At 41.4% G+C, this 21522-nt stretch overlaps 1 protein-coding gene across 1 annotated transcript in view; it reads left to right on the top strand.

Annotated features, from left to right (window-relative positions):
* The window catches only part of TMEM67 (transmembrane protein 67), a 30975-nt gene extending 14442 nt beyond the window's left edge, over nucleotides 1–16533 (top strand). The window contains exons 15-28 of the mRNA XM_048508193.1: nucleotides 1492–1548; nucleotides 1643–1741; nucleotides 2504–2602; nucleotides 2968–3054; nucleotides 3975–4074; nucleotides 4410–4549; nucleotides 5471–5611; nucleotides 6626–6706; nucleotides 7396–7512; nucleotides 8733–8849; nucleotides 10552–10656; nucleotides 10941–11043; nucleotides 12432–12574; nucleotides 14805–16533. Of these exons, the coding sequence (XP_048364150.1) occupies nucleotides 1492–1548; nucleotides 1643–1741; nucleotides 2504–2602; nucleotides 2968–3054; nucleotides 3975–4074; nucleotides 4410–4549; nucleotides 5471–5611; nucleotides 6626–6706; nucleotides 7396–7512; nucleotides 8733–8849; nucleotides 10552–10656; nucleotides 10941–11043; nucleotides 12432–12574; nucleotides 14805–14885 (1470 nt within the window). The 3' untranslated portion in view covers nucleotides 14886–16533. The remainder of the gene's footprint in view (nucleotides 1–1491; nucleotides 1549–1642; nucleotides 1742–2503; nucleotides 2603–2967; nucleotides 3055–3974; nucleotides 4075–4409; nucleotides 4550–5470; nucleotides 5612–6625; nucleotides 6707–7395; nucleotides 7513–8732; nucleotides 8850–10551; nucleotides 10657–10940; nucleotides 11044–12431; nucleotides 12575–14804) is intronic.
* The last annotated feature ends 4989 nt before the right edge of the window (nucleotides 16534–21522 follow it).

The following is a 21522-nucleotide window of genomic DNA, read 5'->3' as shown; positions in this document are numbered from 1 at the left end:
TGTCAGCCTAAACAAAACAGCTGCACGTTTGCTCCGGATTATTCTTGATCTTTCCGCAGTAGAACATTCTTCAGCTATTGCGGGGTCTGCAGAAATGCTTTTTTGTGTTTGTCTTATTTGAAATTCTGCAGTAAGGATACTGCTCTTCATTAATCATCAGGATTGTTATGTTGCATAGAAGTTGTTTTTTAGGTATGTAGTCCCTTCCCCCAGTGTTATCAAAGGTGCATAAAACGAAATGTTTTTCAGCTGTCCCACAAACTGTTAGCTCAAGTTGTCTTAAAATGTCACATAATATCCAGGGGGTGCAATATCTAAGGTGGAGTCCGCACAGGCCAAAAACAGCGCCCCGGAATGGTAAAAACCCTGTTTCAAGGACAGTGTTCACACAGCTGCCGCCTCCACATCGAGGCAGTGCCATTCTTCCCCCTCCCCCCTGCACCGGGGCGGAAACACTGTTTCCCTGTCTCACTCAATGGGCGAGACTTTGGGGAAACACTGTTTCCCTGCCGGCACCATGGGAATGGCACCGGGTTGGAGGCGCCGCTTTTTGGCACCTCCATTTTTCCCCACCCTTACCTTTTCTCCCTGCAGAGCTCTGCAGGGACAGGGAGGCACGGCCCTGCTGCCCTTCGATCCCCGGGGGGAGGGAGAGAAGGTATGTGTGGGGAAGGAAAATGGAGGCGCCTCCATGGACTGCAGCCACTCTGGGGCCCCTTTCACCTCAGCGTGCAAATGGTCCTGGGGCTCCACCAGTATTATAAATGTCGGTGGGATGCCACTGTAGGGGCCTGTGCAGAATTAGCCTAAGTCCCCCATGCTTAAAATTAGTGCCTACACTTTGCCCTCAGCCTGACAAGTCTTCACTCTGGCCCTTTCCGCACGGGCCAAAAACAACAGCCTGGGGGCGGTAAAAACGCCGCCCCCAGGCCGCCGTTCGCACAGGCCTGACTGCGCTCCCCCTCCCCCAGGGCGGCGTCAGGCCGCCTTAAACAACAACCCTTTAAAGGGTTGTTGTTGAGGGGAAAGCGTCTTCCCGGCGGCACGGTGCGAACCGCGCCGCCGGGAACACGCTGTTTCCCCTTCCCTTTCCCATGTACCTCTCGTGTCACCGTCCCTTGTACCTCTCGTGTCACCCTGGAGGTCGGAGGGCAGCGTGGGCGGGGCTGAGGAGGCCAGCAGGACGGCGACACGAGAGGTACATGGGAAAGGGAAGGGGGGAAGAGGCGGCTCCGCATGCCTGCATGCGAACGGCCTCCGCCTCCACGCCGGCGGAATTCCTGCCGGCGTGGAGGCGCCCTTACGGCCGTGCGGAAACGGCCTCTGTCTTTGTGAGGATGGGAAAATGCCCTTTCTTTGGGGGAGTGAATTGGAAGTCCCACTTTTTCCCATTGCTTACATTGAATGAACTGTAATTTACGGTTTACCATGCCACTCTAGTGAAGTTGATATATTAAATGTATGTGCTGAAATAAACACTTTACTCTTCAGGTTTCCTTCTCCGTCAACTATGAAATGAACCAGTCAGAGGCTCGCACTCAGACCGATGTAAGTTGCATCTCCACCCCTCTTAGTATATTAGAATTTGCTGCTGATTTCCATAGGTGAGGCAGCATAACTCCTTGTTCATCTTTTCTTGTAGATAGCACTGGGTGTTCTAGGTGGGTTGGCAGTATTATGGTCCCTTCTCAAGACTGCTGGCTGGAAGAGACGTATAGGGAGCCCCATGATTGATTTGCAAGTAAGTGTCACAACCCCAGCCTTGCTCAATCACAGGAACCAGTACTTTAGAAGTACTGTGATTTTTGTTTTATTGATGAGGATGAGGATGAGGATGATTTATTCGACTTGATAGACCACTCTACCCCCAAAGGGCTCAGATCCTATAGCAAGCATAGGATAATAACTTTATTGTCTGAACTGGCCAGATCTTCACAAGACACAGATTATATGCCCCAGCAGTTTCCTCTCCTCCCCCCCTCCCCCAATCCCCAAGCGAGATATTCCCAGGAAGAAAAGGCCAGGGAGGTGGGGAGGAACGCAGAGTCAGTTTCACCCAGACACACACATTCCAAAAGGCAGATAAAATTCTTGACTTGATAACTCTCTTTCTCAGGCCGAAAGCATGAGCTAAGGAACCGAACTAACTATGGTGAGGGTCATGACAGTATGAATCAGTGGGAGTTGTAGAGTCATAATATGTTGTTTAAAATATAAATTCTCTGCCATTATGAAGGTTGGTTTAGTGCCATATAACCTTTTAGTCTAATAGCTCAATCCTAATAGTGTTTGTTCACTGAGTTCAGTAGGATTCATTGCTGGATTCATTCTAGGATTATTACATAAAAGCACCAGTGAAACCATAGGAGAATATTTCTGGGTGCCGCACCAGGTTCAAGGGTTAGATACTCAAATGCTCTGTGAAAAGGTATCTGTCTCCTTTTCTCAGAAAAATGTTATTATCCTCTGATGTATCTAATCAATTTATAATCTGATGTTGTAGACAGTTTTGAAATTTTTGCTGTTCTACGCTGGAGACCTGGCAAATGTTTTCTTCATCATCACAGTGGGAACTGGGATTTACTGGCTTATATTCTTCAAAGTAAGTAGAAGGTGTGCAGTATGGATACTGATGCGTAACTGAGAATAATTATGACATCTAAATGTTTATGTTTTGTTTTCCTTTTTGGCTTTACTGATCAGACCATTGAGGCAAGTTGGATATGTGTAAGATATTTGTGTGATCACCTGTGTGCTTTCCATCCATCTTGGATTTTGAATGTGCTTGCTGTAGCAAATAGAATTAAGTCAAAGTGTTCCAAATTCTAATTGGGCCTCTTTCTCTCTTTTTTTATACAAATGCAGCCAATATTTTATAGCCAGATGTAGAATTTTGTGTTATATTATTACATTTTCGTGTTCTTGCAACTAGTTTGACGTTGTTGGGATCCTTCTCTCTCTCCTCAGGGACAGCAGTATATTTCTGTTCTCTTACCTCTGCCAACTCAAGAAGATGATTTTGTTTCTTACGTTGGATGTGGTTTCACTCTGAAGGTAATCAAGTCACAAGTTCAGTACTATGGCAGTTGTGCCATGATTTTTTTTTCATTTTAAAAATGATTCTAGCATATCAGTACTAGATTGTAGGCAAAACACAGCATTAGACAAATGTCACAGGAGACCCTGGGAAATGTAATTCCCACCAGGTCATTTGCAGCCTGGAAGGGAACAGGCAGGCCTCTTCTCCAACCTGCTCAGTTTGCTAAAGTAAGTGTGGCGGGGGTGGGGGGCACCGCCGGGGGAGGTGAAAAAGCCAGAGTGTGCACTGGGGGCACTCTGGCCCAGCTATGCCTCTGCATGTACTTGATAGCCAATACAACATATTTTAGAGAGGAAGACTCTATAAAGTCTTTGTTAAAGTAACTATGACTTAGTCAAATTTTCATAGTGATTCTGGGGGCTAGAATAGTTTCTCCAAGAGCAGAACTTGCAAGAAAAAGTTCCTCTCCCTGTAAAATCAGAATCATTCTTCCCTATGTTGGTAAAGAGAAGGGGAGAAATCATGTTGTGTCCCATGACTTGTCCCTGTTTCATCCATGTTGAAGGATGACATCTTTTTTTAAATTTGCAGAGTAAATAAATATTGGGTGGATACTATAAATTTTATTTTTAAACTTTTAGCTATAAACTCCACTTTTAAAAAATTAACCTGATTTAAAATTAAGGTGAAAAAAGGCTTTGAAAAGTACCTCAAGACAATTTGATATGTCTGCATGCAAACATTGTACTTTAAAAAGAAAATGGGAGATTCTTTAAGGGTATGTGCAAAATTGTAAGAGAATCATAATAACTTTTGAAGCATTTTGCCGTAAAAGCGGGGGGGGTGGTTTCTTAATTTTGTGAATTGACTTGCTTTTCTTAAGTGTTAATTAAGCATGGGGTTTGTTTGTTTTTTGCATTACTAATTTCCTTAGGTGGTGCAATTTTTGCACATGCTTGTTACTCAGCTTACAATAGATATCTTCTTTATTGATTGGGAACGTCCTAAAGGAAAAGTTCTTAAAGCAGTTGAAGGTATGTGAAAACATCCTTTTTGCAAACAGTCTGTGCAGCTAAAAGATTGTGTACTTATTTCCAAAGGATCTTTGGACTTTTGTGATGTAATTCATGGTTGTGGGTTTTTGTTCATTCAGTTGACCACACCACTAGTGAAATACATTGGTGATATACTACCCGTTCTAATAAAGATCTGGGTACAGCCAGTTCATCATATTCTAGGTGGGAGACAGACGTGGGGGTGGAAGTGGAGAGTCAAGCCAAAGGTAGCGGTGGCAGCCCCAAGGTAGGGAAGGAATGGAATTTCCGCTCCCCTGCAATTCTTAATTTGTGTGACCTGTTCTCCTCCACAGGAGAAAACGGCATAAGGAGTACTGCTGCACCTGTCAGTATATGGAGAACCTATTTTATAGCAAATGAGTGGAATGAAATTCAGACCATCCGGAAAATAAATCCTCTCTTTCAAGTGCTAGCTGTTCTCTTCTTTTTAGAGGTGATTTTCGGATTTCATGGCATCCGTTTGATGTTTGCAATTTCTAACAGTAGTACATAGGTAGCATTCCAAGTAAACAGGAGAACTGACTGAGAGGGAAACCACTGATAAAGTGCTTTTGTGGTTTTGCTGTGTGTCATGGGGTTTGTATTTTCATTCAGAGCTCCCACATTTTTGTTGTATATTTGTAGCGTAAGCATACACAAATAAGGAATTACATGTTAAAGACAAATAGCTTGAACAGCTAGACGTCAGTTTTACCACAAAATCAAGTCATGGCATTGGCTTAAATGTCATGTTTTATAACTCACATGAACGAAATGAACGTAAAGATTGTTATCTTAAGCATTTATCAGTAAGCAAGATAAAGAATTTCTTATTTCTGTCTAATCTCCAGAGTTATTACTAATATTGGTTCCCTTTTGATTTAAGTTTCCATACAGAAAAATTGCTGCCAACTGATATTTGTGAAAATGGAAGCAAAGCAAACTGCTTAGTGAAGTACTTGACATCAAGGGCAGGAATTGCAATCAGTGTTTATTCATCTGAATTGTCCAAGCTTTAAGTTCCAGAGCTAAAATTATCTTGTCCTGGTGTCCATTTTTTTGCTTAGTCAGAACTATAAATGGTTCAGTGGAGGATTTTTTGTGAATGAACGAAAATTATTATGAAGTTTGTGAACACGTTCCAGCTGACTCTTTGAAGATCTCTTTTGGCTTATCCAGTGTAATCATGGACATCTGCATCCTTTTTTCAAGACTTAATCTTTTTTTTTGTTGTTCGAATAAAACTAGATATTGACAAACCCCACAATTTCTAGGACTTGTCTTCATAAAAATAGCTAAAGTTGGTAACCCAAAAATATATAAAACATTTGCTAATGCAAGTCACTAATTATTTGTTTTGAAATTGACTTTTTAGGTTGTAGGTTTCTCAAACCTGGCTTTAATGGATTCTTCTTCCAGCCTTAGTAGGAACCCTGAATTTTACATAGCTCCTTGGAGCCGGATTCTAAGATACGGTGTGACTGCTGTCCTCTGGATAGTCATTGCTGTAATACAGGTAGAGTTTTACATCACCCCTGCACATTCTGCTGTTGCAACTATAAAAAAAATCCACAAGCCATTCGCAGTAGTTTGTGTTGTGTTTCTGCATGAATGTGACCTTCACACAATACAGAAAGAAGACATTAGAGAAGGAAGGGCCTGCTTACCCTGTGGTTCACTTTCAGAGTTTCTCAGAAAGAATCCCAGAGTAGCAAAGATGGGGGGGAGGAGTTATACACCTGTCATCAATGATCATCTGTCATCATCTGTCAAAGGGTAGTCCTGACCTGGATGGCCCAGACTAGCCTGATCTTGTCAGATCTCAGAAGTTAAGCAGGATTGTCCCTGGTTAGTACTTGGATGGGAGACCATCAAGAAATACCTTGGTCACTATGTGGAGGAAAGCAATGGCAAACTAGCTCTATTCGTCTCTTAAATCATCTGACTCTCTTCTGTTAAGTCTTCCTCTAATGAGGAGATGAAGAAGAAGAAGAGTTGGATTTATATCCCCCCTTTCTCTCCTGTAAGAAGACTCAAAGGGGTTTACAATCTCCTTGCCCTTTCCCCCTCACACAACAAACAACCTGTGAGGTAGGTGGGGCTGAGAGAGCTCAGACGAACTGTGACTAGCCCAAGGTCATCTAGCTGGGGTGTGTTGGAGTGCACAGGCTAATCTGAATTCCCAGATAAGCCTCCACATCTTGAGTGGCAGAGTGGGGAATCAAACCTGGTTCCTCCAGATTAGAGTATACCTGCTCTTAACTACTACGCCACTGCTGGAGAAAGACTTTCTCCAATTATTTTGTTTGATGGTGAAAGTCACTCTTTTGGAGGAAGGCTTGGTGGAAGAGAGTCATACAATCCAACTTGGTTGAAGGGAATCTTCGGATTGCATCTGGAGTGTGTCATAAGGCAGCTGGGAGCTAATGCAACTGTAATCACGTCTGAAATCATGTCTGGATCCCCAGGATTAGAGAAAGGAAAAATATGTTTCATGAATTTGTGAGTAATCATCTGATTTTTATTGCAGATGGCATACTTTTCTGTCTTTTATGAAAGATTTGTAGAAGACAAGATAAGGCAATTTGTTGATTTGTGCTGTATGAGCAATGTAAGTAATTTTATTATTGTATGATTCCAATTGATAACTTTCGTTTTAAAATATGTTCATGTTTTCTGAAAGTTGACAAGGATGTTGTTTGTTTTAAGTATTCAATACAGTTGTCTGGCAATTGATATTATTCTTTTTCTCATTAGTCCTTTATTATTATCTATTCAGTGTACAGTTTTCTGATAAAGAATGTACAGAAACATCCCATCTAAAGTTTCTTTGTTCTCAGAGCTGCACGTGGTATTGTGAGAACATTGTGGCTAAAGGGAATAACATAGCCTAGCTTGCTTTAGGTTCTAAGTCCAGATGGCAGATAGAACACAAAGCCATCTTTTAATTAATGATGTTTGAACCTTTGCAGTTTACCACATTTGGCAGAAGCTGGATTCACATTGTGCCTGTAGCCCAGACAGACCTCTTGCCTTCACCTCAACAACCATGGGTGTTTTTGTTACCTCTCACCCACACCCCTCTGCATGCTCTGGTTACAAAGTGTATTGTGCCTTGCTATCTGCAGTGCAATGATTGTGAAATGCTGATCTTAGTGATCCAGAATTGTACCTTCTTGCGCAAACAGACCTCAGATGTTCAGTGATCATATAGCATTTTAATATGCTGAAATTAACATACATGCTTTTTTTTCATTTTTGAGTATGTGTTGATATAGTTTTGTTTTCCTTGCATTGCAGATTTCAGTTTTTCTGCTATCAAACAGATGCTTTGGATATTACATTCATGGTCGTTCTGTGCATGGCCATGCAGATACCAATATGGAAGAAATGAATATGAACCTAAAGAGGGAAGCGGTATGTAAAACTACTAGAAAGGGGAGATCCAAAGGTTTATATGAAAGAATATGTTAGTTTGTGTATAGGAAATGTCAGTGTTTCATTGGGTTTCCTTAAAGAAGGCATTAAAGGAAGATTGAAAAGTTAATAGGTACACGTTGGCCAGGTTTCCTATAAGAAACCTGATGTTAAATTCAAAACTACCCCCAGTAAATTTTGTTACAAATATTTGTAAATTCTTAGTCAATCTCCCTAGTATGAATGGGATTGCTTGTTGTCTGTTGTGCTCAAGAGAGGATAAGAGTGAGAGGGCAAAAGATGGTGATTCTTTGCACTTTTTTTCCCTACCAGCACCTCCATTGCCAACTCTGGCCTGGCCTCTCTGGCTCGTGGTTTGATTTGAGACAGACCTGGAGGGAAAACCTTTTCCCTCTGGTTGATCCTGGACTTCAAAGGAAGCAGCTGTAGAGCTACTTCGTTACTCACTTCTTCCCTTCTTTATTTGTGCTCAAAGGCCAATTGGTCCTAAGCAAATATAGGAAAAAACATGATATAGTTACATTGTTAGACATCACTGTTATTATTAAATGCCATAGAGCGGCTGAATTCTACTTACCCACTGCACGAGAGGATCCAAAATCAGCCAACAGAATTGGTATAGGGTGCCCAGCATGAGTGTGTCGAAGTGGATTTGAGAGTTCGATGGACTCTAATCTGAAGAATCAGGTTTGATTCCCCACTCCTTCATGTGAATGGTGGACTCTTACCTGGTGAACTGGATTTGTTTCCCCACACTTACACATGAAGCTTGCTGGGTGACCTTGGGCTAGTCACAGTTCTCTGGGAACTCTCTCAGCCCCATCTACTTCACAAGGTGCCTGTTTTGGGGAGGGGAAAGGAAGGCAACTGTTCCTGAGAAAAGCAGGATATAAATCCAAACTCTTCTTCTACTACAGTCTCTGACGCTGGAGTCCTTGCCCATATATTCTCTTGGAGATATTTCTAAAAAGGCTTACCTGAAAAGCAGGCTTGCATGGCTGCAGATGCATTGCTAGTATATATTCACATTGAATTACCATTCTGCTTCTGCAAAATGTTTGAGTTCAGTGGCACCTTTAAAACCAACAAAATTTTATTCTTGTTATAAGCTGTACTCATCACAGAATCACAATAATTATCAACGGTTGAGTTTGTTCCTTGCATATCTGGTTCATTGCTACTTTGTATCCTTTCTTCAGGAAAATCTGTGCAGTCAAAGAGGTTTGTTGCCAAATACAGATGGCCAAACATTTCAGATTTCCATTTCAAGCAGGATGAGGCAGCAATATGACAGGATTCATGAAACGTTAACAAGAGTATGTATATTACTGTTACACTTCGGACGTTCTCTTGTCCATATTTAAAGTATGACTGTCTAGTACCTAGTTAAGATGTAATGCCTTCTGCAGTTATTTTTGTCATTCGTGTGTATGCATGCAACATACCTTTAGGCTCAAATCGAGGCACTGAATATGGGAATTGTTTTCAAAACTTTTTAGAGTTTGTTTCATGTTTACAGTGGTACAGTTGCATGCTTCTATCTCTGTGAACAGAAACTTGTCCAACAGAAACTTCTGCTGAGATTATTGCATTATACCCAGAACGATGCGTTCCAAGTATTTAATGCTTGGAAAAGTTGGAACTTGGGTTGAAATACAGATCATGGAATACTCTGGTTTAAATTATATTTGCACTAGCCAGACGATTTTGGACAAAATAAACTGCACATTAAGGGTGGAGTTTCTCATCTCTTCAATAGCTTTGCCACATAGGAGCATCTTCTTAGTAACATCTGGTACAAGAAATTATGAGATACTGCATATACTTGTATATAAGTCGAGTTTTTCAGCACATTTTTTGTGCTGAAAAAGACCCCCTCGACTTATACACGAGTCAGCTGTATTTTTTAAAAAACATTTAAGGTTTTTATTTTGTCGGTCGCTAGGGGGTGCGATTTTTAGGCTAGCAACACCAACATTTCAGGATATCATCAGGTGACACTCCTGATGATACCTGCCAAGTTTGGTAAAGTTTGGTTCAGAGGGTCCAAAGTTATGGACCCCCAAAGAGGTGCCCCATCCCCCATTGTTTCCAATGGGAGCTAACAGTAGATGGGGCTACATTTTGAGGGTCCATAACTTTGGACCCCCTGAACCAAACTTCATCAAACCTGGGTGGTATCATCAGGAGGGTCTCCTAAAGATACTCTGAAATGTTGGTACTGCTAACATAAACATTCCTCCCCTGACAGGTTGTGTGAATGTCCCTTCTAAAATCACACCTGCCATGTGCAATTGTAACAATATGTACACTAAAAAATAATGAACTATTCTTTTAAAAAGCAGGGTAGTTTTGAGTCACAGTAAACAGGCATGTTCATTCCAGTTTTTATTGTGAGATCCATTGTTTAAAACCCTTCCTTACAAAAAAGCTAAGGTTTTTGTACTTTTAAAGTTATTGTTGATACCATATTGTTCTTGTTGACCCTCTTTTCCATTTACAGAGCTAGTTTACTGTTTTTCTTTGAAATAAATATTCAAAAACATTTAACCTACTGCTGCCTCAATTAATGTCATTTTATTGGTATCTATTTTTATTTTTGAAATTTACCAGTAGCTGCTGCATTTCCCACCCTCGACTTATACATGAGTCACACTTTTTTGTGTGCTAGTAGATAAATTTCCAACCACTCTGCTTGAACAGCCCTGTTCACTTTCACTTCATATTCTCTGCCAAAAGTTTTCCCAGTTTTTTGTGGTAAAATTAGGTGCCTCAACTTAAATGCGGGTCAACTTATACACGAGTATATATGGTACTTTTAATTATGGGGGTAACATTTATTGTAAAATGTCAGCTTTGGGGTATAAATATAGGAGCAATGAAAACTATCCTCTGAACAAAATTGAACTGTTCCCAGGTCAGATGGATGATCAGATAGTTCACAGTTATTTCACTTTTTATAACAGAAGACACTGTGAGTGTTTTAAATTAAGTTAATCTATATTTGTTTTTCCCCAGAAACAGGGCCCTGTGAGGCTTCTGAATTCTTCTACGACTACATTTGAACAGAGCACTAAAGCATACCATACCATGAATAAATTTCTTGGCTCTTTTATTGATCATGTATGTATATAGATATTTAACAGAGGGACAGGATAATTAGTTTGACATGGGAGATTGTGATATCTTTTATTTTATACGAGGCTATAGATTAGCCATTAGAGGTTATGTTATATTGGTTTGCAGGAGTTGATTCAATGTCTTGGAGTTACATAGAGCTGATTTTCTTTCCAGGATGCATTATTTATATAATTGGTATACAGTGTTTGTCCATGCTGTTTTTCCTAAATGGTTCAATTTTAGACCATAAGAATTTTTAAGGCTTTTTTCCTCTCCTATTTTTATAGGTTCATAAGGAAATGGATTACATTGTAAAGGACAAATTGTTATTAGAACGAATTCTTGGAATGGAGTTTATGGAACCCATGGAAAAGAGCATCTTTTATAACGGTATTACTAACTTAGCTGTTACACTTTTTTGTGTGCTAGTAGATAAATTTCCAACCACTCTGCTTGAACAGCCCTGTTCACTTTCACTTCATATTCTCTGCCAAAAGGAAAATTCTAGAATAAAACCAACAAGGAGTTAAATCTCTCTTCTGTATAAATATGCCTCTGGGAGAAAAACTAATTGGTCATATTGTAGCGGTTGAAAAGGTCTGAAATAGGGAGGTTGTTCATTGTGCCTCATTGCGCAGGTTGGCTGGCTAATGGCTTCCTTAGAGCTATGTTGCATAACTTCTGTTACATGTAAGGGTTGATTTCTTGAAGATGTGCATGCCTTTTCACAGCCATCACCCTCATCCTAATGTCAAGATTGAACCTAGTAGATCAAAGAAGATGTGCTGAGTGACTCCACAGTGTGCTTTTCTGCCTTGTTTTCCACCTCTGCCACCTCCTAAGCTCCCTTTGAAAAGCGTAAAAATAAGCTTTCAGCACATATGCTTCGCCTTCTGCTTCAGTGCTGCTGTTTCTGCAGTTAAAATGAAGTTATGGAATTCTTTGGCTTAATGGGAAGAAATGCAGGAGTTTGCCGGTCAGAACTGGATTCAGTAGAAGGCCTTCGCTCTGTATTTCCATGAGCATTATGTCTTAGGGGGTTCTTTTAAATATGTGCCATGTTCTCACAGAAATTCTGGAATGGCAGATATATAGCGCATGTGGATGAATGGCACAAGAGGGAAAAGTTAGCAGTTGAATTCTAGAATTTTGAAATGTAAATGCACAAGACCATGTTTTACAACATGTTGGACGGAATCCAACCAGCTTTTTCACTCGGTCTCACCTAATTCTTCTCTTTACTCATACCTCTGTTTCACTCCCATCATCTGCAGATAGCATTTTTGGTGGTCTGCGTGGATCCTCTTCTCACCAGTGCAAAAGTTTTTGAAGGATCTGCCTTTGAGGCAGATTTTTAGTTATAACATTTGCTGGAAATGTATTGTAAGAGGGGTATCTTTCAAAGTACAGGTAACAGGATCCTGTCACTTGGCTTCAATTAGCTGTTTGGGGGCCTGAAAGTTCAGCTGGAATAAAAAAAGTCAGTGACATTGCTCCATTTATTAACTGCTTGAGAACAATCTGCTGCAGACTTAAAAGTGTTTATGAGTGCCTTAAAGTGACGCAACATATCAGCCTGTACAAAATCACCTTGTGAAATCAAGCTATTACAGTAATTTTGAGGATTTGTAGTGATATTTGTTCTGCAACACATTATTGCTTTTATATTTGTTTTGAGAATTTTTACCCTCTGTGTCAGAGGTTTGTTTTCATTTTATAACACATCTTATTTGTTACAAAGTGTGCAGTTTTTGCAACAAGTTGTATTTCTCTTGCAGATGAAGGACATTCTTTTAGTGATACTCTTTATTACGGCAATGAAGCCACTCTCCTCATTTTTGATATGCTGTTTTTTGCTATTGTGGATATGGCTACCCAGAGTTTTGTTTTAGCAGCTGTTCTGACATATTTACAACAAGAGGTAAGTTTTCTTGCTGGATGGCGAGTGCGACTGTTATTTCTTAGATGGTTTTGTTCATAGCAATATATACACTTGTTTAGCTAAATTGTATCAGTACACATAGGAAATGGACCTACTGTGTTTCCCCGAAAATAAGACAGGGTCTTATATTAATTTTTGCACCAAAAGATGCATTAGGGCTTACTTTCGGTGCAGGGTTTATTTTAGGGGAAATACGGTACCTTCGCAATTCATTAAGGTGGGCTCCATTGCTTCCCAGTCACATGTGATACAAGCTGCATCCTCATTGGCAGGGAGCACCCTGATGGATCACGCCATCTTGATCTGTAACTACCAGTAGGGCTTATTTTTGGAGTAGGGCTTATATTGTAAGCATCCTCCAAAAATCCTGAAAAATAATTAGAGGGCTTATTTTCGGGGTAGGGCTTATTTTGGGGGAAACACGGGAATCATTTAAAAATCATGTGGATTTCTTCACTGAAATAAATAGTTTTTAAAAGATCAGGAAAATTAAGAGCATGAAGGGCATAACTAAGCCACTGTTCCAGGCTTGCTTCAGTCTCCCAAAGTGGGCTAGAACCTTCTGTAACCTGTTCTAACTGTTGAGCACCCTAATTATGTAATTTCAGTTTGGCCTCAGTAATGTAACTAGTATTCTAGGCTGAACTGTTAGGGGGAAATTATCCAGCATTTCCCCACATTCCACTAAAAAGTTCCTTGTACAAACAGCAGAAGCCTTTGACTGCAATCTTTGTGTTGGCTTTGAAGCTTGGCCAGTTGTCCACTTTCAGCTTGTTGATCAAAATCTCAAGATGCAAGCCCAATGAGCTGAGGAGTTACTAGGCTCAAATCTAGCCGTATAGGTTGATTCTTTGAACTGTTCATTCACTCATTCACAGCAGTTGATAGGATCATATTCTACAGACCCAACTTCAGAGCAAGGGCACAGGTGGTGTTAGCGCTGCAACCGACTTGCGTGTTGGGAACTCTTCCACAGTTCAAGCAGGCAGCCTTGGGAACCGCAGGCTATCGCAGCCCGCTAAAGTTAGGCTGTTTCCACACCAGCGGAATACAGCACCCCAGGAACGCTAAAAACTGCATCCTTGGGGAGGGGTTCGCACGGCCGGCCTTGCCACTCCCAAGCGGCATGAAGGCGCTGCTTCCAAACCTCGCTCCCTGAGCGAGGTTTTTCGGAAGCAGCATCTTCCAACTGCTGCCGTGTGAACAGCAGCGACTGGAAGGCGCCATTCCCCCCCCCACACACACACACACACACACCATCACAGAACGCCGTACCTCTTCTCCTGGTTTCCGGCACGTTGCAGAGGCCAGGGGACACACACCCTGGCCTGCGACTCCAGAGCTCCAGCCTGCAGGGGGGTGTCCCCTGGCCTCTGCGACACGCCGGAAGCCAGGAGGAGAGGTATGGCATTCTGCGATGGCGCAGCCTATGCGAAGGCTATGCCGCCACCTGCCACCCTGCTGGGGCCGTCCATGTGAACGGTACCAGGGGAGTGCATCGGCATTGTTTGTGCCAATTCACCCCCGCTTGGTGCCCATGCAGAAAGGGCCAAAGAAGCAGTTTCTGTTCTTATTCAGGTGATGAGAACATACTCAGGTCCACCTTGGTACACTGGTTGGTTCCTGGGAAATGCATGCTATAAGCTGAAAACTAGATTTTCTGACAACAGCTTCCCTAAGGCCAAATCATCTGTTTAGCAGTCCTTGAATGTTTCCTGTTAGGGCAGTGACTATTATCTAAACTGCTTGTAGAGTCTTGACTCTGTTCTACACTTATCATGGGGTACAATCAGGAACATATTATCCTTCTGCAATCCTTAAGGATAGTTCTGGTTCCTCTGTACTAGGGTGTCCCTGTCCATCAAAAGCCACATCCAATATTGTGATTCTGGACAGGTTTAGTTCTAACTGCAGCATTGTCCCCAAGATTACCATTTTTATTTCTTCCCCATATGTATGTATGATAGCCAGTCTCTTATATGAATGAAAGTAAACAGGTGTGCTTGCAACAGCATTTGGTTTGGAATGCATCTAGTTTCCTGACCTTGGAAATCCCAGCTGTTAAGAATGAAGCCTTCTCCTTTTTGCATTGCTCCAACCAGAATTCAGTTTTCTGGTTACATTAGAATATATTGGAATATTGGCATAGTGTTGTAGAATCTTGGAAAATGTCTTTTATATATTTATGAAGTCTCTTTTATGCATTTAGATTTTTAGATTTATTCGGAATACAGTTGGACAAAAGAATTTGGCATCCAAAACTTTAGTGGATGAAAGATTTCTTATATAAACCAATGTGAAAAGACGCTATCCACAAATTAATCATGGCATAAGAAGTCACACAACAATACAATACTATGTAAATATTAATGTATAGTTTCTACTGTTCCATATTATTCCTTAGAAAACCAATATTTTTGTACAGACTAAATACTTTTGTACTTTTAGCAGGTGATAATCTAGATACCTTGCACAAGTGGTATACCATGGTAAGACGAAGAAAGATGTTACTGCAAGGTTACTTTTATGCACTGATTTCAAAGCAGTTTCATGTGTATTTGTATTTTCTGCAGCAATGTATTTGATCATTGTTTTGTTAAGTTAAACATGTTTGTATTTGTTTTTAATGTGCTTTGTCTTCTTAATGAGGAAAGATTAATAGAATCAGATTGGTTTAGGAAGAAAAGGATGTAGGAGGTGACACATCCAGTTAAACGGTTTCCTATCTAGAAAAACCTAAACAGTACAGTTGGACATCATTCCCAGAATATTGTCAGACTTTTGTGAGTCTTCAGGAAGGAAATCTATCTATGGCTACTTCTGCACGTCCAGCTGAGCCGGGGGTGCATCGGCATAATTCATGCTGATGCACCCTCAGGGGTCGTTCACAGGCCGCACCGCTCCTGAACGCCTCCTACCTCCTGCCACCTTCTGTCACTCTATGGAGGCCAGGGGACACGCCCCCGTGGCCAGAGTGACGCCTCTGGGGTCGGAGGCCAGGAGCATGTCCCCTGGCCTTTACAGAGTGATGGAAGGCGGCAGGAGGTAGGAGGCATCCAGGAGCGGCGTGGGAAATACTCCAGCTTCCACCCGGTGCTGTTTGCTCGGCACCAGATGGAAGCCAATGTTTTCCAAAAACCTCTCTCGGGGAGCGGGGTTTAAAAACACCATTTGTGGGGGGAGAGAATGACACTGCATCGATTTGGCAGCGGCGTCTGTGCGAAGGCACACCCCCCCCCCAGTGTTTTACAGAAACAGCCTACGTGGGGCAGTCCTAACAACCATCTTTCTAATTGTTTGTTCTGTGTGGATTCATGTACTGGTGACATGGACAAAGACTCACAGTTTTGAAGTGGAGAAAATGCAGTTCAGATATAAATAAACAAATAGCTTGTTTTTCCCACTCTGTTTCATGCGCTGTTAACAAAAGAATTCTGCTTTAACCAGCAGTTTAACTGATCTGTTAGGTAAGGGAATGCAGAGTTTAACTTTCCACAGGGTGAAAATGCTGACAGAAGTTTTTAAAGTACTAATCTAAATAAACAAATATACAGCATTGAATACAAATGGCCAGCAATAGGAACAGCAGCCTTACAACCTGGATTGACCTGCTAAGTAAGCATATTTTGAGTGATGCCACCCTTAATTGGTATTAGAAAATCAAATTTTCACAAATAAGAGAAGAAAAGTTTCTTTCATGCAGTACATGAACTCTGTGACCCCCCCCCCAAAAAAAAAGCATTTCACACAAAGTGTGTAGTTTACTTTTGAAATTCACTGCCACACGATGTAATAATGACCATGATTTTTAAAGCTGGTAAAAAAGGATTTGATGTATTCTTGTAAGTTTGTTGAAAACTATTAGTTATGTGGAAGGAAGGTTTCTCTGCATACCAGAAAGACTGCTCTCATCCCGAAATACAGCTCTTACGTTTTTAGTCTTGTGTTTCATTATGCATTGTAACTCTACAATCTGGTCAGTTTACTTTTCAGCATTTATACGGGCATGCTGAAAAATTCACAAGATCAATTCCAGTTTGCTGAAATCCACTGAAATGGCTGGGATTATTTTTTCATGATTGTTTTTATGTCGACATTCTTAGATGCATATGCAATTCTTGTAGCATTTTCTGGCTGACGGGGGGTTTTTTTTTCAGGGAGAGCACTCATCAATCGCTCTCTTGTGTAAGCTTATTTTGTTTTGATTTGCACATTCATATAGCTTTACAAATGGCCACTTGAAGCACAAGGATATGATGAAAATGTCAGGAACTGCTTCATATAAACAGCTTCCACACAAATACATTTCAGATATCTTGCTATGCTCAGCTGCCTTCAAGTATGAACTACGTCCTGCTAGGTTCAAAATAAGAAAGCTTAAGCGTTCTTTATTTATGCCCCTATAAACTCGTTCTCTTTCAAAAGGATTTTTAAAAAAATCATCTGATTGCTAATACATTCCTAGAACTGGACTCATGAAAGTATTTTACTTATTAGTAACTGAGGAAATGAATTTTTCCATTGCAGTAGAGTTCCTGTATGTTCTAAAGTGTGAGTCACCAAGATGATTAAATTTTGAACACAGTAAATTTTAGTTCATAGAACAATGGTATCTCTCTGATAAATGCTGATATAGCACATGGGCTGAAAATTTCACATGACCAATATTTTCTGTGTTCTTTAGAAGAAGAAGAGTTTGGATTTATATCCCCCTTTCTCTCCTATAGGAGACTCAAAGGGGCTTACAATCTCCTTGCCTTTCCCTCCTCACAACAAACACCCTGTGAGGTAGGTGTGGCTGAGAGAGCTCTGAAAAGCTGTGACTTGCCCAAGGTCACCCAGCTGGTATGTGTGGGAGTGCACAGGCTAATCTGAATTCCCCAGATAAGCCTCCACAGCTCAGGCGGCAGAGCGGGGAATCAAACCCAGTTCCTCCAGATTAGAATGCACCTGCTCTTAACCACTACGCCACTTAGAAATTTAAACATACATAGGCTTGGTCTCCAAGCCTGTTGGTCATCATTAAGCTAACCACAGTTGCCAGCTGCTGATCTGGAAGGAGATCCGTGGGCTACATCTAATGGGAAACAAAAATAGCACTCACCAAAGAAACATAAGGAGGCTGCTAAATGACAGAATGTCACATGGCTATGTTAACATATGTTAACACTTCCAGGCTGTTGGGAAATCTATCACCATAGCTAAGATACGTTGGGCAAATTCTTCCAAGTACCAGTTATACCAATCAGAAGAGCACAAACCTATAGCTAGATTTAACTCTCTTCAAGAGAAATAACTTTAATGCCATCCTATCCATGCTCATGCTGAAATCAGGGCCAGTTAATTTATCAAGACATACCCTCAAGCAACTAGCTAAGGATTGTAACCTTTGTCTATGATAAAGTCAGTTTCGCCTGTGCTATGTCTGATTTAGTGATATCTTGGTATCAGAAGAAGAATGATCACATATGATTCAAGACAGAGTTTCTATAACTTTTGAAAAGCGAATTTCCATTGGTTCAGGTATTCATGGGCACTGGCAGGTGGAGGCTGTTCTGTGGCTGAATTTTCTTCTACCGAAGCATTCAGTGCTCTCTGTAATTGCATCTGGTCACCTAATAAAATAGTAGTTCTGATAAAAGCCCTCCCAGCTCATGACGACAAAATCAATTTGGGAAATACTTCGGGGGGGGGGGGGGGATTCAACTACTTGTTTGCCCAAGCATATCAAATGCAGATCATTCTCCTGGAAATCAAGTCACACCTTTATGAAGCTAGAAAAAGGCTTGTCCTTGTTGAATCGGTTGCTGGAAAGACCATGCCTGAGAAACAATTTGGGATTGGCCAATAGGCCTGCTCCTTGTGTATGCTCTTCAGGAGTCCCACTTTGTTTAGGGAAAGTGTCCAAGATCATCACCTTAAACTGTTGTGGGGAAGAGTGAAATATCTCGCTGCTGCAGCTTTCAGGAGATGACTGTAAGCTTGCTTTTATTTCCTACATCATTGAAAGACACTGTAAGTGCTCTGGTGCCCTTCCCCCCTACTGGAAACTCATCCAGAACTTTCTGCTGCTTTGCTCAGGGAAAACAATATGTTTTTACTGGGATGAAATGAAAGCTATCAACTTGTTGATTTTCAGGAGCGGGTCACGCTGAACCATTTTTCTGCCTTATCTTTTAACCATTCCTTTAATCAGAGATTTCTTTGCCCTTGAGCCAAGCATGCCTAAGAAAATTAAGTGATTTTTCCTTAAATCTGGATCTTAAATTATATCCTGTTGGACCAATTGCTATGTTGACTGAACACAGGAATGTAAATAAGATAATGTAATGTAGGGAAAGGCAGTTGTTTATATAGCCAAGGAATTTGGAAGTTTAAGTGTCTTTCTCCCCTGTTTGCTGGATTATCCTCATACATATATTGAATGCTGATACAAGTAGGAGAGGAGCCAAATGTCTTGCCGAAATTCAATGAGAAAGGAGGCTGTGATCCCTCCCCCCCCCCCCCCCCCCGGCAAAAAAGTGCAATCTATAGAACTTACCTTCTAACTTTTGTTCAAATGTCCACTTTCCTGTCACTGAGGAGAACATGAATGGGACGAGAAACTGCAGGGAAATGAAGTTTCTCCCTCATAGGCAGGCAGAATGCCCTCCCAGTATTTTTTCTCAATGTCAGCCCCATTCATGAGAAAATACGGAACCATTTCCTTAATAACAGCAGAAATTCTAGTTTTGTCTGCTGAATTTTTATACAATAAAGTGCAATTAACAAGAGAACTTCCCTGTTGTGACTCTTTGCTATTGAATGCTCTCAGAGGCATAGCAAGTTGGGAAAGCGCCTGGTGCACTGGTTCATCCTCCCGCCCCGGAACGCCCTTGCCACACCCCCACGGGGCACATCCCCAGTGCGTTTCACACTCCCGCCATCCCCTTGGAGCTACGCCTCTGAGTGCTCCCTTTTCTGGAAATTTTAGGCTTGTGGGAATCACAGGGGATGAGATTTTTAACAGAATTTTTCCCTCCAATAGTAATGGGAGTAGGTGATACTTGGTATTATAATCTAGATATTGGAGAACATAGCAGATGACATCCAATCTTATTTACACTTTCTCTGCGCTATCTTGCAGTGGTGTATCTAAAGTATGGCAGGTGCCCTGGACATCACTTGAAGGGGGGCAACATCGCTGCCAGCCCACTTGCCACAGCTGCGCCATCCATGCATCTTGCCTTGCTCTGCCTGCCATATGGCCCCTCAGTGCTGCTCAGCCTCTGGCAGCACTGTGCCCACCGCATGCCAAGATGAGCTTTGGGGAAAGGTTCCCTCTGCCCCAAGCCAGCAACAAGTCTCATGGCTGGCCAGGAGGACTGACCCTGGGTCAGGTACCCAAGGGACATGTCCGATGCCATCAACAGGTCTGGGTGTCAAATGCTTGGACAGGGGTGCAATATCAGTGCTTGTCATGGGCGCTGCTTTCTGTAGATTCGCCTCTGGTGTTTTGTTAGATCTCAGAAGCTAAGCAAAATCATCCTAGTTAGAAAATGGAGGAGAAACCAAAAAAAGTATAGAGTTGCTGTGCAAAGTCACGCAATGGCAAACTACCTCTGTCTCTAGCCTTGAACCCCTTTGAAACCTACACATCAAAGGGATAGTCAGAGCAGTAGAGAAAGGATGCCCAGTGCCCTGACCCACCTGTCTCTCTGACTATAGTTAACTCCCCCCTCTGGAGTTTGAGGTTAAAAGACAGCACAAAATCCTTCACTTCCAACACCTATTTCATCAACCTCTCCCTCAGTAGTGTGACTCAGCTTCTGAAAGACATGCTGATTTTATTTGAATTCTGATTAGAGAAAAATGTAACATGGAATTGGCCACCAAGCAGTTTCTCCTTGAATCTAGTCCAGGCACGCAGTGCAAGGGAGAAATGATGCTTTCAGACAGTCTTCTTTTTTAAAAGCTCAAAAGCCAGGATGAAAGGAAGGGGCCAAGACTTCCAGCAGTAAATGACTGGTTGTTCTGACTTGATGTTTCTCTTTGATATGTGACTATCAAGAGCAGAAAAATCAGAAAAGTGTGGAATTTGTTCAGATTGCAGAATGGATTTTCTTTTGGTGAAATAGTTTTTATTAAGATTTTTTAGAAACACAAAAACTAAAAATATGCACAAAAAAGAGTTCTACTACAAGAGAAGAAGGGCAGGCTTCCGATTCCTTCTCTACCAAATGTATTGTCACAAGCCTTTATTGGCATAAAATAAACATACAAAATCAGCATACAAAATTTGCCCATTATTGCTCACAATTATAGACACTGGTACTAAAATACTAAATACTAAAATATATACATGGTCCTTCTGTAACTATAGGACATTCCTTCAGCTAAGTTAACTCACTTAAGCGATCATGAGGATACTTTTTACAAGAAGCTAAGAAAAAATTACTGCTGGCTATATGTGGTCATAATACATAGACATTGGTTGGTATTCATCTAGACTTATGTCTATTATTGTTAGCAGAAATTTTGCTACATTCTCACACACTGTGGGATCCATGTTGTTCAAAAGCATAGGTATCTTAAGAGCATCAGTTAGATTGTTATACAGAAATGGGATAAGTGCAGATTGTGACATTCTGATTTTTGCAAACCTTACACAATGAAAGAGGGTATGATCGAGTGTCTCCACCTGACCCATATTGCATGGACATAGCCTCCTCTGTTTATCAATTTGTTTTGATATCTGCCGTGCAGAGCAGCATAGAAGGCATTAAAGATTGAATCTGGCCAGTCAAGTTAAAGCTCTTCTTAAGGCTTAGGGTTGGTGATCCACTTGTAAAATAATTGGCCATGTGTCCCTTGTTCAATTAAGGAATAAGCGCGGGAGTCAGGGGAACCGTTTTTTTCCCTGCCAGCTGTTATCATATCCCGATACT

This window comes from Sphaerodactylus townsendi, linkage group LG09, assembly GCF_021028975.2.
Source record: "Sphaerodactylus townsendi isolate TG3544 linkage group LG09, MPM_Stown_v2.3, whole genome shotgun sequence".
NCBI lineage: Eukaryota > Metazoa > Chordata > Lepidosauria > Squamata > Sphaerodactylidae > Sphaerodactylus > Sphaerodactylus townsendi.
This window is presented reverse-complemented; position numbering and strand designations above follow the sequence as displayed.